Source organism: Molossus molossus, unplaced genomic scaffold (assembly GCF_014108415.1).
Source record: "Molossus molossus isolate mMolMol1 unplaced genomic scaffold, mMolMol1.p scaffold_m16_p_7, whole genome shotgun sequence".
Lineage (NCBI taxonomy): Eukaryota > Metazoa > Chordata > Mammalia > Chiroptera > Molossidae > Molossus > Molossus molossus.
In genome coordinates, this window is record NW_023425401.1 from 43,710,851 (window position 1) to 43,729,331 (window position 18,481).

At 34.2% G+C, this 18,481-nt stretch overlaps 1 protein-coding gene across 2 annotated transcripts in view; it reads left to right on the forward strand.

The window, feature by feature from the left end:
- Positions 1-18,481, forward strand: part of PHTF2 (putative homeodomain transcription factor 2) — a 154,413-nt gene that overhangs the window by 117,596 nt on the left and 18,336 nt on the right. For both annotated transcript variants that reach the window (XM_036246919.1, XM_036246918.1), the window contains 4 exons: positions 843-1,029; positions 2,841-2,996; positions 8,776-8,994; positions 17,210-17,338. In XM_036246919.1, the coding sequence (XP_036102812.1) occupies positions 843-1,029; positions 2,841-2,996; positions 8,776-8,994; positions 17,210-17,338 (691 nt within the window). The remainder of the gene's footprint in view (positions 1-842; positions 1,030-2,840; positions 2,997-8,775; positions 8,995-17,209; positions 17,339-18,481) is intronic.

Sequence of the window (18,481 nt, forward strand, 5' to 3'; positions counted from 1 at the left end):
TACATTATATTTCTACTAACCCTTACTTTGGACAGCCATTCTTCCACCTACTGAGTCTCTGAAGAGGCCTCCTCACAAGCATTTGCCTATTAATAAAAAATGTGTTGCTTATTATTTTTCTATGTCATATAGTGAGAAAACTTTAATTCCTGTAAATGAAGAATCTCAATTGTAACCTTTTGATATTTATAAGCTACACTATCACTGATATTTGTTCAGATTATTCCAGTGGGTGAAAGAGGTTACTTCTTTATTTTCTTTGTGTTCTTTATTTCTACTTCTTCCATTATTTACAACCTTGTGTAAAATTTTTCCTTTTCTCATATTTTTATGTAACAAAAGCTCTATGTCTCCATTGTATATTAAAATGAATTTATCAGAGATATTTATGTATATATATATACTAATGGTAAAGTTGGGTAAATGAGAATATTAAAACTAAGTTAAACCACTAACGGCAACTTAAATGATAATGACTGAGATTTTTTTAAAATAGAAGTTTAAAAACATATTTTTTATCATAATAAAATGGACAAAATTTTGATCCAAGATTTTGCTCAAAGACCAGGTAATTTTGACCAAGAATTGTTTGATAAGTTAAGACATATCTTTTAGAATTGCTATTTGTAAAACCTCAGAACCTATAAAATAAGATGAACTAGGACATTGATTTACATGTTTATTTTATGTGATGGATATTATATTTCTAAATTATTTATTGCAAAACTGAGGTGTCCATTAAAATTCTGAAAAGTAACTACCAGATTTTATTAACAGATCATAATTTCAGTAACTCCTTCAAAATAAGTCCATTAAACATGCTTCTGAATATATATTTTTAGATCAAAGAAAATAAAGAATTCAATTGATAAATCAACTGAAACTGACAATGGCTATGTATCCCTTGATGGGAAAAAGACTGTTAAAAACAGTGAAGGTGGAGTACAAAGCCATGAACCTCAGTGTGTAACTATTCGACCAGAAGAGACAACTTGGAACAAAGGAACACCAAGGAACATTCCTAGCAAAGTAAGTGTGATTTTTTTTTTAGTTTGCTTGTGTGATTTTACATTAGCTAATAGGAAGTGACTTAGACATAGTAGTTTCCTGTGAACTATACATTTTCTCCAAAATGTATTCTATGAGCCTTTACAAATCACACTGATGAAGCTGAAAATCAGATCAACTAATGTGAATAAAGTCTATTGCCAATATAACTTGGTACCTTCTTGAACTGATTAATGACTCCAATTTTTCCAAAATGTTAAAGCACTTTATAATTTTTTAATTATTTTTGTTAATCCTCACCTGAGGATATTTTTCATTGATTTTTTTTTTTTCCTTAGGGAGTGGAAGGGAAGGAGGTAGAGACAGAGAGAGAGAGAAACATCGATGTGAGAGAAACACTTTGATTGGTTGCCTCCCACATACACCCAGACCAGGGCTGGGTACTGAACCTGCAGCCCAGGTACATACCCTGGACTGGGAATCTAACCCATGACCCTTCAGTGCGCAGGCTGCCACTCTAACCACTGAGCAGCACTGGCCAGGGAAGCACTTTATAATTTTATAGTTGATGCTATTAAACCTTACCTTTTCTTGCCCCATTTCCATGTGTGTAGTAAGAATTTGTTTTAAATAGAACATGTAAATTCTTCTAGAAACTAAACTAGGAACTTGATTTTCCATAAGAAAATATTACCTTGTATTTTCTACCTTTATTACCTTCAGTGTCAACACATTTGTTTTGTTGTTAATTATAAAAAAATTCTTATTGAGCACATGTTTATTAAGATACCAATTATTTGTTTACTTTTGCAAAATAATAAAGACACCTGGGGTTATTATAACAAAGCCTAATACAGTATCTTCTATCTCTTTGTTTCACTGAATTTTTTTGGTTAAATAATTTATTCTTTAAAAGCTGTTATAGTAAAATAATATGGTCAAATAAAAAGATGTTAACTCTGTTAAATTTAGGAATGTGAGCATGAACATTTGTGTTGAGGAAAATAAATAGAAGAAAAGAAGATTCTCTAATTTTGAATGAAGTATATGTAACTATTTGACAGTACGTGTATTTTCAGTACCAGTAGCTATACAATAAATAGCTTGGGACTGCAATGAAATACAGTCTTATCCTTGGTTTTAGATTCTTGAAGCATTTAGATCTCTGATAATGTGAGCTTCACATTACTGTTATCACTAAAAAAAGAAGTTTTCAGTCATTCAGTTTTCAAACACTTTCAAGTATGTATTATCTACTAAAACTATGTGAAAGAAACATGAATGTGTCAATAAAACTTATGTTTTGGAGTCTCTCAATTTTAGAGTTTCTGAAACTGGATGTGTCTTACAAATTTATATGTACATAGGTCTGATATGTGCACACATTTACTTACCATTCACCTCCTCCTGACTCATAAACCATTATTTAACCAGTGGTGATTTTATAATTGATCACATTTTCAGTTTTGACAATAGTATAATTAGTGTATCCCAGGTCTCTCTGTTTCTTTTAAATAGCCTCTATTCTGCTTTTATACCATTTTATATTTTTTAATTTTGTAAGCTATTTCAAATCCTTTTTGTGAACGGAAACATTATAGAACAATATTTGACAAATAGCTGTGGAATTACTCTTAACATTAAGATACCAGTGTAGTCACTAATTTAAGATATTTTTTCAGAAAATTAGGTATTACTAATTCACTTTGAGGTTTTTGAAGGTATTTGAAGCTTTATGTGTATATGTATATGTAATTGAAAGTTTTGTACTTTTAAAACTGCAAGTTAAGTCAAAAATTACCAAAAATATTTTTTGTGTACTTCCATTTTAGGATACCCAAAGGACAGTAACAAATGTCTCTGATGAAGTCTCCAGCGAGGAAGGTCCTGAAACAGGATACCCATTACGCCGTCATGTGGACAGGACTTCTGAGAGCATTCTTCGTAATAGAAAGTCACACCATTATAAGAAACATTACCCTAATGAGGTATATACTTTGGTCTTACATATGTACATACATGTCTTTCTTATATGTTACTAATTTACAACTTCTTTTAACAGTTGAATTAATAATAATTATTAAAATAACATATTTTCCATCAGTATCAATATCTTATTGTTATATGATCTGGATTATAGAGTAGCAGTTTTAGATTTATGTGTTGCATACATGGTAAATAGCCACACATTTGTATTCATTTTGTGTGTTATCTCTGAAGATTCATATATTCAGGTTGTTTGCTTTTAAAGAAGCCCATCCCTGAGACAATCTGTGAGCTCTTGTGTTAGTTTTTCCCACAATTTGAAAGACTTTATAACTACTTGATTATAGCAAAGTTATTATTCTAAGTGACTTTCTTGTCACCAGTTATTAAGTTGCCCATACTATTAAATCCAATCTTTTTTCTTCTTTGATTCTATTTTTCTTTATTAATGCTTGTTTTTTTCTAAACCTTTTTCTAACTTATCACATTTCTTGAAACTATTTAAATAGAAAAATAATTTCATTCAATTGTATTTTCAGTTTTTATTCTAAAGACAGAACATTTTAATATCTTGCTTCAAGGCAAATTAATTAATTTTTCTGCTACTCTGGTAAACATAACTTTCTACTCTTTTTGGACTATATTAGCATTTTTACCTTTCTTTTTTTGTTTTTGTTTTGTTTTTTTTCATTTATCTTCAGATAGAGCGGGAGGGAGAGAGAGAGGAAGAGAGAGCAAAACACATCAATATGAGACACATCGAGTGGTTGCCACCCACACGACCCCAACCAGGGCTGGGGACAAACTTCAACTGAGGTACGTGCCCTTAGAGGGAACCGAACCTGGGACTCTGGTCCGTGGGCCGACATTCTGACCACTGAGCAAACTGGCCAGGGCTAGCATTTTTGTCTTAATGATTTAGGATTAAACTTTTGAAAAATCAAATATGCTGTTCTGGAATGTGAATACTTCGAGGGTTTTAAGAAGTGAAGAATTACTTGTTCTTTATATTTTTTTCTCTGTTTTTTTCTCTACTTAATCTTTTTGGTGACTGGCTATGTTTCTTCTCTCAGCTGCCAGTATACAGACACTAATGCTAGTGTGTATGCTCATTGCCTCTTCACTCATGTCATCTGATGTGCTGTTGTCTCCTGTTCCAAAACTGGATGACTGTGCTTGTGAAATCCAGTCTTACTCTACATACATTTAGAAGTCAGTTGGTCCTGGAAGGGATTCTGGACTTTCTATTAGAAGATCTGCTTTTCCATAGAATAAATTATTTCACTTTAGAGATACTTTTCTCACTCCATAATCTTTGCTCTTCTAGGTTTGCAGCTATGTTTTGAACTATTGAGATTCTTGAAGGGGAGAACTTTATCTGTTACTAACTTTTAAATACGTGTGTTGCTTAAAATCTTCTCGGTTTCATACTAAGTAAGGCTGATAATTAGTAGGCACTGGTTTTTTGTTTTTGTTTTTGTTTTTTGTTTTTTGTTAATCCTCAGCTGAGGATATTTTTCCATTTATTTTTACATAGAATGAGGGCGGATGGGCTTCAATCTGAAAGCGACACATCCACTGGTTGCCTCCTGTACAACCCCGACCAAGGCTGGGGACCAAACCGCAACCAAGGTACTTCCCTTGACTGGAATCAAATATGAAACTCTGGTCTGTGGGCCGACACTTTTACCACTGAGCCAAACTGGCCAGGTTGGCACTGGTTGTTTTAAATTGTTTTTTTTTTTTAATCCTCACCCGAGGACATTTTTCCATTTTTTGTACAGATAGAGTGGGAGGGAGAGAGAGGGAGAGAGAGGGAGAGAGAGGGAAACATCGATGTGAAAGAGACACATCGAGTGGCCGCCACCCGCACGACCAACCAGGGCCGGGGACAAACTGCAACCGAGGTACATGCCCTTAGCGGGAACCGAACCCGGGTCTCTCTGGACCGCAGGCGGACGCTCCAACCGCTGAGCCAAATTGGTCAGGGCTTAAATTGTTTTTAAGCTCAGCCAGTATGGCTCAGTGGATTGAGTGTGGTCCCATGGACTGAGAGGTCCTGGTTCGATTCCTGGTCAGGGCACATGCTCAGGTTGGGGGCTAACTCCCCAGCAGGGGACATGCAAGAGGCAATCGATCAGTGTTTCTCTCTCACATCGATGTTTCTGTTTCTCTCTTCCTTCCCCTCTCTCTAAAAAAAATCAATAAAAATATATTTAAAAAAATAAATTGTTTTTTAATGGTATATAAAAGATTACATAAAAATAAAATGTGGTCTTTAAATTCTTCATCTGTAGGGTAAGGAACTTTAGAATATTTAAAAAGCTGCATTTCAGTTCCAAAATATTTTGACTCTCAAGTCAATCCAACTTCAAAGCGTATTTTAAATAAAGCAAAACAAAGCCTCCTTTAAGTTAAATTGAGACAGAAGATCTGTAGTGTTGTTTTGTATCTTTATGTATATATTATTACCATACTTTCTTTAAATTACTGGTGATATTTTTTCCATAAGGAAAAATAAATCATTTGTGGAAACACTTTGTGCATGGGTGGGACTATATGTTTAAGCCTCCCAAATATCAGTATCTATAGATCTACATTTTTAGGGGCATTTTGTTTTTCAAGAAAAATCATTCAGTCTTTGGTTTGTGGGAGTGGCCCTAAATTATACCAGGCTGCTTTGGTGTTTGGCACCAAAGGGGTTGAGGATGAGGTGGTGATCTTGTCATTCAATGTGTAGACTTTTACTTAGTCCCCTTTCCTTAACACCCCCACCTTCCACCTCCAACCCAGTTTCTTGCCTTTTTCTACTATCCTACTATATCTGGTTGGCTTCTTCTAGTCACCCGCTGGGAAGATGATGGAATTACTTGATTATCTGGGATATAGAAGGTATCCTGGGGAATTGATAGCTTCTTTCTCTTTTATTTTTTTTTTATCCTCACCCGAGGACATTTTTTGATATTTTGTTCAGATAGAGTGGGAGGGAGAGAGAGAGAGAGAAACATCGATGTGAAAGCGACACATCGAGTGGTTGCCACCCACACGACCCAACCAGGGCCGGGGACAAACTGCAACCAAGGTACGTGCCCTTAGCGGGAACCGAACCTGGGTCTCTCTGGACCGCAGGCCGACGCTCTAACCGCTGAGCCAAACCGGCCAGGGCTCTTTTATTTTTATTAATTAATTTTTGTTACAGATGTTTCCCCTCTTTTCCCCTAGACACCCTCCTCCCCATCTTGCTCCCCCACCCCCATGGTACTTTTAAGTATTTGTCTTATTTCCTATTCTGTCCTGCTTTGTTAATTCTACAAGTATCTTTCAATTTTTATTCCCTATTGTAGATAAGACTTTCATCTAATAAAGGTAACATTTGATGGAAAGCATAATGAAGAAATTATGGGCTTGGAATCAAACTATTCAAGTGACTTTGTAAAAAGTATTTAACTTCTGAGTCTCAGTTTCTGCCTGTTTAATGGGTAGAAAAGGAGAGCTGCATCATCAGATTGTTTGGATTAAAGAAGATTATACATAATTGCCTGACACAAAGCACTCATGTTATAAATGCTTACTCCTTTTAAATAATCCTTTTCTTCTTGATTAAACTATATGTTGTTTTAGCTTTTAAAGATTTGAAATAAGCAGAGCAAATCAACTTAAATGAGCTATTAACGTGAGCTTTTTTTTTTTATTCTAAAATTTCTATTTTTAGGCTTCAGCAATTTGTAATGAAATTCAAAGTGGCCATTACTTAAATATTGCAGGTAAAATAGTGTTTGAAATGTAAGCAATTCTAGGTAATAATTTTCACATTATGCATTTGTAAAATGGCCTACTTATTAATTAGTATTTAGCAAAATACTTTTATGAAGAATTATAGATATTTCCATATTCCTGAAATCATTCATTAGTTTCAGTTAAAAAGTAATCAGGATCTTTAATGTGTTACTTATTTCTATATCTGATCGGTAAGTCTTTATCTGAAATTAGTGATAAAAAACTAGCTTTATGAAAAGATTTAAATCAGCAATTACTGATTGTTTATTATACATTCTGTGCCTTTTTAGCTAATGAAAACTGTTGTGATGAAAGTTGTTTATGCTTCAAGTATTCTGCTTGACAGTGAATCAGAAGTGTTTTTGGAATGCTTTTAGTAAAAAAGAAACAGTGATTTTTACCCTTTTTTTCCTGTACATTTTTTTCTCTTTTTCTTTATTTTCCTATTCAATTCTTTCAGAAAATATTTACTTTTCTCTCAACCCTCCCACAAATACTCTGTCACACACTAAATATACATGGTGCCCCATTCTAATATCCATAAGTTAATTATCAATACTATATCTCATTCATTCAAGATATTTTGTTACCTGTGGTAAGGATGGTTTCTGTCATTTATGATTTATTTGAGTATATGAAATATATGAACATTTAATTAACACAGATAATATTGTAGATGCTGGATAGCAAGACAAAATTTAATGTCAAATGAATATAATAATAACTTCAGGGACAAAGTATTCACTTTCAATAGAAGACTAATATTTGTTGAGCCCCTGCTTTGTATAGGTTTATATTAAAAGCTATAGTGTTTATTTAATTTCTAATATCTCTTTAAGGTAGATAGTTTTATTCCTCATTGGTAGATGACTACATTGAGGTTCAGAAACAAAGTAAGCCAGCTAGAAAGGGGTAGAGATGGTAATTTCCTGACACTTTATTGAGTAGGCTTTAAAGGAAAATTGGATTTATAGTGAGAGGTAGGAACATGAGAATCTGGAGTGGCAAAGAACAAGCCGTGTTTAGGAGTGAGGGAGTAGCCCAGTGTCACTAGAGGAAAAGGCTGTGGTACAGAGAAGTGGAAAACAAGATCCAAAAATAGCCATTTGAAGACAAACATGGTAGGTGAAGGAATTTGAACTATATCCAGGAGAGCAGCACTGGGAAGCCACAGAAGGATTTCGGTCAGAGTAATGAAAAAACAGCTGTACTTTGGAAAGTTAATCTGGAAAGAGGGAATGCCTTTTAGGTAGGGGTCAATTGGGAGACTCTTATAGTAAATAAAGTATGAATGGTATCTGGGGATAGCATGGAAAAGAGAAAGAGATTATAAAACATTTTAAAGGTAGAATTGGCAATCTTAGTAACAGGATAGCTAAAATTAAATTTAAAATTTCAGCATACTTTGCTATAAGGATGACTATTATCATTTATTCAGTAAAAGTTATTTTGAATTAATTTAAACAAATTTTATTCAAAATTATTTTGTACATTAAAAACTAGGAAAAAAGTAGATTGATTAGAAATTATTTAACTTCTGTCTTTTAGTTTCTCACTTTTGTATCATAGATTATCTCAAAAACATGAATTGGCACTTTGTTAATTTTGTCAATTTATTGAACTTGCTGTTTGAAAAACAAAGACAGTAGATACATGGGATCTATTGTTGTTAAAATAGACTAAGTAAGAAAACTCTATTAAACACATCAATTAAAGTTGACGACTGCAGTCCATGTGAATTTGGGCTTGTCTTTGCCTGCCTGGATTCTGTTTGCATGCAAAATAACACTTCAGCTGAAATGTGAAATAAATTTTTATATGAGGAAATTTTGTTATTCCTTAGAAACTAATGTGTATTTTTAATGTTTTGCTGTCTATTTCACTGTCATTTGACAGTGTATTTGTTGTTTTAGCAAAAAGTAGCAATATATGATCCTAATAAAATCCTTTGAATTGGAAAGGGTACATAAATTGTATTAATGTCAAAGAATATCTTGATTTCAGGATGCCCCTAAATCGGGTACTAGTTGCAGCTCTCGCTGTTCAAGTTCCAGACAGGATTCTGAGAGTGCAAGGCCAGAATCTGAAACAGAAGATGTATTATGGGAAGACTTGTTACATTGTGCAGAATGCCGATCATCTTGTACCAGTGAGACAGATGTGGAAAATCCTCATATTAATCCATGTGTGAAGAAAGAATATAGAGATGATCCTTTTCACCAGGTTTGTTTACAGTTTTCACGGGCTAATTTGTCCTTTAAGTTTCCGGGATGATTTTAATTTCTAGAAGTAGATAATTTAAGCCACTGGTGAGTTCTATAGGTTTTTCTCCTTTGAATGTAGATACAAAATCACAGAGGTGAAGAAAAAGCTTACATTCAATTAATATAATATTTGTTTTGTTTGTTTTTGTTTTATGTGAGCTATGGTCTGGCTTCATTGGAACATAAAATCTCAGTATTTATGTTATGGTTATGTCTCTCTCCTTGCAAACATATGTTCCTAAGAAGTTGTTGGTAAATAGAATTTTGTAAATCAAATTGTGTTTTATGCCCTGGCCGGTTTGGCTCAGCGGTTGGAGCGTCAGCCTGCAAACCAGAGAGTTCAGGTTCGGTTCCCACTAGGGGCACATATCAAAAAAAAAAAAAAAAAAAAAAAAAAATTGTGTTTTAGATGTAATAGTCTTTTTCTCATTCAACATACTTCATGGTCAGATTTATCTGTGTCTGTGGCCTTAACGCCACCTGTCATTCACAAATCTATATTTCATGAATGTTATATTTGTATCTCTAAGTGCCTATAGTAGTGCTATCCAATAGAAATATAATGAGAGTCACATATGTAATTTTAAATATTCTGGTAGCCTAATTAAAAATGTTTAAAAAGGTGAAATTAATGTTAGTATCTTTTATTTAACCCAGTATATTTAAAATATCACTTCAACATATAACTAATATGAAAAATATTAATGAGATAATTTCCATTTTTATATGCTAAATCTTCAGTCCTTTTCACAGCTGATTTGGACTAGGCACATTTCAAGTGTTCAGTAGCCACATGTGAGTAGAGTGTACCATATTGGACAGCACAAGACTGTGGGACATCTTCCTTTGAATGTTTCACCAATACCTCAGATTTAACCAAACACACCATCTTCCCTTATAAATCTGTTTTTCTTATGGCGCTCAAAATCTTGGTGAATGATAACCCCATCCACCTACTCACTTGTCCAGAAGCCTGGTAGTCATTTAAAGTCGTCACTCTTCCTTACTTTCTTCTCTCTGTTGTCCAAGTCTTCATGAAATTCTAACAATAAAACCAACAAATAACCTCTTAGAAAACTAGAGATAGAGGGGTAGGTACTTCCCCTTAATCTGATAAAAGGTAGTTATTAAAGAGCCTTCTAAAACCTATATATTTAATGATGAAATCTTAGGAGTTTTTATTAAAGGCAGGAACAAGACAAGAAGAGATTCCCATTATCATTGCTTTTTCTATCAAAATTCTACTAGTATATTTGTTTGTCTCTCTGTTTTTAGTTGGACTTAGATAGATTTAAAGTTCACATTAAAGAGCAAAAGGTCAACAGCAGAAGCGATTTTGAAGACCTACAGGGGACTTTCCATACTGGATATAAAAATTTATTTTAAAGCTATAGTAATTAAGATAGTATGGTATAGGTTATGCTATAGACTGAATGTTTGTGTCCCCACCAAAAGATGTCTGTTGAAACCTAATCCTCAGTATGATTGCATTCGGAGGTGGGGCCTTTGGAAGTAACTAGGCCATAAGGGTGGAGCCCTGATGAATAAAATTAGTGCCCTTATAAAAGAGGTCCCAGAGAGCTACCTTGCCCTTTTCACCATGTGAGGTTACAGAAAAAAGAGGGCAGTCTCTAACCAGAAAGTGGGATCTCAGCAGACACTGAATCTGTTGGCACCTTGATCTTTGGACTTTGTAGCCCCCAGAACTATGAGAAATAGATTTCTGTTTTTTTCTAGGCCATCCTATGTGGTATTTTGTTATAGCAGACTAAAACAGTGTGTAAATAAATAGACCAACAGATCAGAATAGAAAACCCAGAAATAGATTATATGGATCCCTAGTATATGGCATAAGTGGTATTACAAATCAGTAGAAGGATGGGCTATTTAGTATATGGTTGTGGGTCAAATGATTATCCATACATAAAAACGTATTCCAGATAGTTCCTAATTGTGAAGAAGCAAAATTTTAAAATACTTAGAAGAAAGTTTAGGAGAAACATCTTTATTTCTTCAGGTATAAGATGAATTTTTTAAACAAGGTACAAAAAGCACAAGCAAATGTCAAAAATTAGGGGATTGCACTGGCTAGTGTGGCTTGGTTGGTTGGAGCATCATCCTGTACACCAAAGGGTTGTGGGTTTGATTCCTGGTCAGAGCACATATCTAGGTTGTGGGTTTGATCCCTATTCCGGGAGTTTACAAGAAGCAACCAATCAATATTTCTCTCTCACATCAATGTTTCTCTCTCCCCTCACTTCCTCTCAAAGAAAAAGGGGGGGGGGTGACAAATTTGAATATCTTAAAATGTGAAACTTTGGGCTACAAATTAAGCCATAAATATTGTTAAAATTCTAGCCACAGGCTAGAAGGTATTAACACGATAACTATCAAAGTCTTAACTGTACAGAGAACTTCAGCGATGAATAAGTTAAAGATAAATGACACAGTAGAAAAGTGGACAAAGGATATGAAAAGACAACTCACCTAGTTTGCTAATATATTAGTAAAAATGGTCAGCCTTGTTAGTAATCAGGGAAATGTAAATTAGAACAATGAAATACAATTTCCTTTTGGTTAGATTGTCTAAAACTTTTTAATCTGATACATTTTAATGTTGGCAGGAATGTGAAGAAAGAACTTTTATTTAGTGCTGATGTTCATGTAAATTTGTACAACTACTTTGGAGAGCAATTTGTCATTATATAGTAAAATTGAAGGTCTGTGTACTGTAGGATTCTCTCATCTCTAAGGAAACTTAAGAAGCTAAGCACAAGAAGACACATACAATATTTTTTATGTGTATGGCAGTGCACATGATAGTGAAAAATTAATAATGTAATAGCCAACAGTAGAATTAATAAATTATGGCATATGATAAAACAGTATACAGCAGTAAAATTGAATGAACTCAGCTTCATAAAAAATAAATCTTGTGAATATAATTTTGAATGAAAAAAGCAAGTTGCAGAAGTATACATACAATATACCATTTATATAAAATTTTAAAGCATGCAAGGTTATATATTGTTTATGGATAAAAACATATACAGTAGGAGTATAAAAACATGCAAGGGAATAGTAAACACTAAATATAAGATAATAAATCTGAGGAATAAAAGAAGGGAATGATGTACAAAGTGAGTTTCAGTTTTGCCTGTAATATTTTTTAATTAAAATATCTGGAGCAAATAAGGGGGAAAAGTTAAAATGTGATAAAATGGAGTGTTACTCTCCTCTGATTGAAATGTTTCATTTTAAAATATATTCATTAGTTTAGTGTCAGCTACAGGAAATTGTTGGCAGAAAGAAACTTTGGTATAGGGATTGAGGAATGAGAATTGAGGAAGGAGGTTTAAGAAGCATGGTTGAGCCTGGCCAGTGTGGCTCAGTGGATTGAGCATTGTCCATGAACTGAGAGGTCCCAGTTAGATTCCCCATCAGGGCACATGCCTGGGTTGAGGACTCAGTCCCCAGTAGGGGGGGGGGGGGTGCAGGAGCAGCTGATGGATGTATTTCTCTTACTTTTTTTTTTTTTTAATCCTCACCCGAGGACATTTTTCCATTTTTCACTCAGATAGAGTGGGAAGGAGAGAGAAACATCGATGTGAAAGGGACACATCGAGTGGCCGCCACCCACACGACCCAACCAGGGCCGGGGACAAACTGCAGCCAAGGTACATGCCCTTAGCGGGAACCCAACCCGGGTCTCTGTGGACCGCAGGCTGACGCTCTAACCGCTGAGCCAAACCGGCCAGGGCATATTTCTCTTACATTGATGTTTCTACCTCTCCCTTCCTTTCTCTCTTAAAAAACAAAAATCAATAAAAACATATTTAAGGGGAAAAAAAGCAGAAGCATGGCTGAGTGGCTCATTTGGTTGAGTGTCCTCCCAGTCAGGGTGCATGAGGGAGGCAATCGATCAATGTTTTTCACATCGATGCCCCCCCCCCCTTTTCTCTTTTTCTCTCTCCTTTCCTTTCTCTAAAAATCAATAAAAACATTTTTTTTAAAAAAAAAAAGCATAACTGAGAAAGTTTGGAAAGAAAACGAGGAATTAGAGTTTTGGTCCCCACCCCCTCCCAAAGATTGAAATATTTAAGCACATATGTACATAGGAGAAAACCAGTAGGGAAGAATTGAAGAGATACAGGAGAAAAAGTTGAATGATGTTTTTTAGAATTCTGGAGGGAAAGCATAGTTAGGAAGCTTAAATTCCTCTTCAGCTGAAGAGGAATATATCCTCTATTGAAATAGGAGGAGGAGGAAGAGTGCTTGAAACAAGTAAATTGATGAGAAAGTTACTGCCTGATAATCTCTATTCTGTGTGTGCGGGAGGTTAAGGGGTCTGTTAACAACAAGAAGTGAGATATATGATGGATAGGGGACTTGTGGATGATGATAAATGATTGAAGTTATCATTTGTGGGAAATGGAGACAGTGGAGAGACAGTATGTGTGTTCATGTATTCAAGCCAATTAAAAAATTCACCTTGAGGATCCAGCTAGAATCTGAAACCATGAATTTGTAGTTGCTCATTCCAAACAGTTGTGTGATACACTCTGGAATATAGTTGTGATAATCATAATAATAGCAAGATTTAATAAGCATTTACTCTATGCCAGGCACGGTTCAAAGGAATCAAGATGCATTATCTCATGTAATTCTCTTAACCTATTACAGTATGGTTTATTTTTTTGTTATTTTATAGATGAGAATATTGAGGCCCAGAATTTAATAATATACCTAACGTCATATAGTGTAGGTGTTCACTAAATAGTAGCTATTCAAGAGACAGGAGAGGGGATGGTCTACTGATTGAAATAATGGATGTGGTAAGAGTCCAGATTGAGTTAGATTGAGAAGGAAATGAAACCATGAAGACACTGATAGATTGAAGGATAGGTGTTTTCAAGGAACAAGTGTTTTAGAACTGAAGGTTTGAGAGACCTGGCAAGATGAGAGGTGTTTAAAGACTCATATCAGAAGTAGAACAGTTCTTTGTGGTGACAAGAGCCAGGCTGTAGCCATGGGAACAGCTAAAGTTTTCTGTAATTTAAGAAGGGAAAAAAGCAATGAACAATTAGTCCATGAGAATAGGGTTGATCCATGAGAATGAATATACAGTTATTTGCATATTCATCTAAGTCACTGAGATAATAGAATTGACATTTAAGAAAATGTCTATGCCCAGCCAGTGTGGCTCAGTGGTTGATCATTGACCCATGTACCAAGTAGTCACCGGTTCAATTCCCGGTCAAGGCACATGCCCAGGTTGTGGGCCAGGTCCCCAGTGGGGGCATGCAGGAAGCGGCCAGTCGATGTTCTCTCTCATCAATATTTCTATCTCTCTCTCCCTCTCCCTTCATCTCTCTCTCTAAAATCAATAAAGAAAAACAAAAACAAAAGACTCAAAAATCTCTTATGAGCAACACGGAGCATTTGAATCAGTATATTCTTTTCAGGATGATCAAATCTGTAGTTTTGTGTTATTTTCTTTGTAAATAGTAACTGAAACATTTCTACAGGAGAACATATTCTTCCTCTAGTCTTGGCTGAATATATACTAAAATATAAAGCCATATTCAAATGAAATTCATCTTTCAGTAGGGAAAAGTCAGATTTTAATGAATGCAGCAGTTCCCACAGGTAGAAACTCCAGTAAAGCACTTGTCATGGTGAATTTATTTGAAATAAAACCTGACACCATTTAAGTTTTATGGGTTTTAGGCAATTTTGAATGAACAAGGAGAAAAGCAGTTAAGATTTTGAATGAGGATAAAAAACAATCATTAAAAGAGTTCCAAATTTCACTTTGAAAAACAAAGAAGAACTTTATCTGATAAAATCATGAAATGGAATTATTTGCTTCCATATTTTCCGAGCCTTTTTATAAAAATAAAAATGTTTCATATAATGCTGCTCTCCATACATTTAAGCAGTACATGTTTCAATAAGACTGTTTTTCAGAATAAATACATTTGACAAACACACACAGGTATAGGGCTTTTTAATGAACTCTTTCTTTTCTCTCTTGCCTTTCAATTTTCTAGAAATAGGAAAATAATAACAAATCTAGTTAGAGTAACTGGGAAGGTAGCTGGGCAAAATGAGTACTTTTGAAAGAAGAGTGAAGAACTTCTTGATTTCTATTTCTATCTGTAGATGGACCTTCATGGTATTCATATGCCTTGCACTATGTAATTGGAAAACCTTTAATTCACTGTTGCAGACTGAGAGTTTAAAAAAAAAAAAAGGCGTGTATGTCAGTGGTTGAAATCTTTTGCCATTCAGCTTCTTGCACCTGTTCCTAGCTTTTAGTTTCATTATGTCTCATAATTATTAAACTACCAAGGAAAGTTTGATACATATTTTGATGCAAATTATTTCTATCCCAAACTAGAATATTTTTTTGGAGCTCAGTTATGAAACATCATATGAGAAAATTGATTACCAGTATCTCATTGATCTTAATGTTCTCCAACAGTGAAATATATACTATGAAAATTAGTGTATATTACACTTATTTGTGGAATATAATGAACATAACAGTCTGAGGAATGGGGTAGCCCCAGAGACGTGGAAGTGGGGTACAGACTGACAATCCCCAGAAGAGGGGGTGGTGGGGGAGAGGTAAACCACAGAACTTATATGCATGTATGCATGAACAATGGACATGGACAACAAAGTTGGGGACAGGGGAGGGAGAGGGAGCGGGGAATCAGTGGGGGAAAAAGGAGAAACATCTGAAACTAAAGTAATTAATTAAAAAAATAAAATATTTTAAGCTTTGCTTTTAAAAAAATAAAATAAAATACTATGAGAAAGATAAATTTTTAGAGGGAACCTCTCGATAGTCAAATAACTACAAGTAAAAGAGCTTTGCCAGTAGTGTGACTACTGGCATTATGGTTTGCCTGTAATTATTCATCAGTTTTTATACTTTTTAATAGTAAACATGGTATATATAGCTTTATATAAATAAGATTAATGTATAGGGTCAGAATAATATTTTCCCTTATCTGTTTTCTTACATATCATTAAATTACTATGTTATACCTTTAATTGAAATAAATCAATGCAACTTTACTCCCCCTAGAGGAAAATATATTCCTTAAATTTACAGAAACATATCTGTATCCTATTTTAATCATATTTTGACCTCCAAAGAATAAATATGAGTAGATTATTCTGTTTACTGTTAGAAGTTATTTTAATGAAGTACGTTATAAAAATAAGTTATAAATACTATAATGTCAACAAAGAAATTCATCCCATTCTGGATCTAATCTTTTAGTGTTACTTCTCCTAACAATATCTGATAATGTAAAAATTACTGTTTCATTAATTTTGTTGCTATCTTTAACCCCCAGTTAATTCTGTTTTGAAGTTTTATTTCTTTAATCGTAGGTCTAAAGCAAACAAACATAAGCCTCTGATTCTTTGTTAAGCTTTTAATTTTTCCCTTTACCTTTTTTTATTTCTTGAAACATTGAGAAATGTTTTATATTACTTGGAAGAGTACTTCCAGTTATTTGTGCTTCAGTTTACAATATTTGCTCTGAGGAAAGGAAAGTTAAATTGATTCTTTGGAGAAATGCTAGATTAAAATATCAGAAAAGTAACTCAAGTGTTAAGGGTACAACCGTGTGTGAGGAAGAGTCTTTTTCAGGATGAGATTGTATCACTATTTAGTCTTTCGAAGAGGTTCACATCTCAGCTGTCATTTTTTTGTATTGGATGGTAATAAGTTGGACTGTAGTAATATTAACAATATGGTATCTGTTTGTCTTTGAACATTAGTATATCACTAGCTATATAGACGGATGGACAACTAAGTGCTTTTGCTGACACATTTTAGAGTATTTTTGAACAATAAATTACCTAGTATCTGTTATAGAAAGTTCTTAACATACATTTTTATAACTGATATATATTATGCTCTGTTCAGTGTATATGCTAATTTTAAGATAGAATTTTAGTGTCATTGAAATTCTGTGTGTATAAATACAGATATAGCTATGCACACATATATATGTCCTATTTATAAAATATAAATGTATTCACTTATTTCTGTTTTTTAATGTAATTAAAACGGTGTGGGTATATATATGTGTATGTTTTATTTATGAAATGACATAAATGTATTCACCAATTTTTATTTATTTTTTTAGAGTCATTTGCCCTGGCTCCACAGTTCCCACCCTGGATTAGAAAAAATAAGTGCTATAGTATGGGAAGGCAATGACTGTAAGAAAGCAGACATGTCTGTACTTGAAATCAGTGGAATGATAATGAACAGGGTGAGTTTTTAAATTGTGTTCTTTTTGTTCAAAGACAAAACATTGATTATTAATATACTAAACAATCACTGGAATGTTATGTTTATAACCTATTCACCTCATTTCTTCAACCTGAAAAAAAAAGGTTATTTATATTTGCCTTTGTCATTGATTTAAACAGTGATTTGTTAGCAAATCACTGTCATCTTTTATCATTTTCATTCTTGCAACCAAGAATAGATACAATCTAAAATTTTCTTCTTTGCCCTGGCCGGTTTGGTTCAGCGGTTAGAGCGTCGGCCTGCGGTCCTCAGAGACCCAGGTTCGGTTCCCGCTAAGGGCGCGTACCTCAGTTGCAGTTTGTCCCCGGCCCTGGTCGTTTGTACGGGTGGCAGCCACTCGATGTGTTCCTTTCACATCGATATTTCTCTCTCTCTCTCTCTCTGTTCCTCTTTCTCCCTCCCACTCTACCTGAACAAAAAATGGAAAAATGTCCTTGGGTGAGGATAAAAAAATATGCTATTCTTTCTTTTGCTTTCAGTGGATCAAACTGAGGAGCTGCTAGATATATACAAGGTTTTTGTTTTGTTTTGTTTTTTTGTTAATCCTCACCTGAGGATATTTTTCCCATTGATTTTTAGAGAGAGTGGAAAAGGGTGGGGAGAGAAACATCAATGTAAGAGAAACACATCGATTGGTTGCCTCCTGTACGTGGCTGGGGATCAAACCTGCAACCCAGATATATGCCCTTTACTGGGAATCAAATCCGAGACCCTCCAGTGTGCAAGCCAATGCTCTAACCACTGTGCAAAATCACCCAGGGCTATATACAAATTTTGATGATTTATTTTTCATTATCATCCCTGCAGGCTCATTTATTTATTAGAACATTAAGAAAATTTGTATTAATGCTTACCTATTTAAATGTATAGAAGTAATGCAGCAAAGGGTAAACATCTCGAGTAGTTGGAAGTAGATTGTGGATTTTCATTTCAGTTTTTGTTACTTTTTTTTTTTTTATCAGATCTTTGCTACTTTAAAAATTTTACCTGATTCCTTTGGACAACTAGTCATGATTTTTAACTTGCAGTTCTATATTTCTTGTGGATTGTTACACTAGAATTGTTGTACATACTTTATGTAGGACAGGATTAAAATAACTGG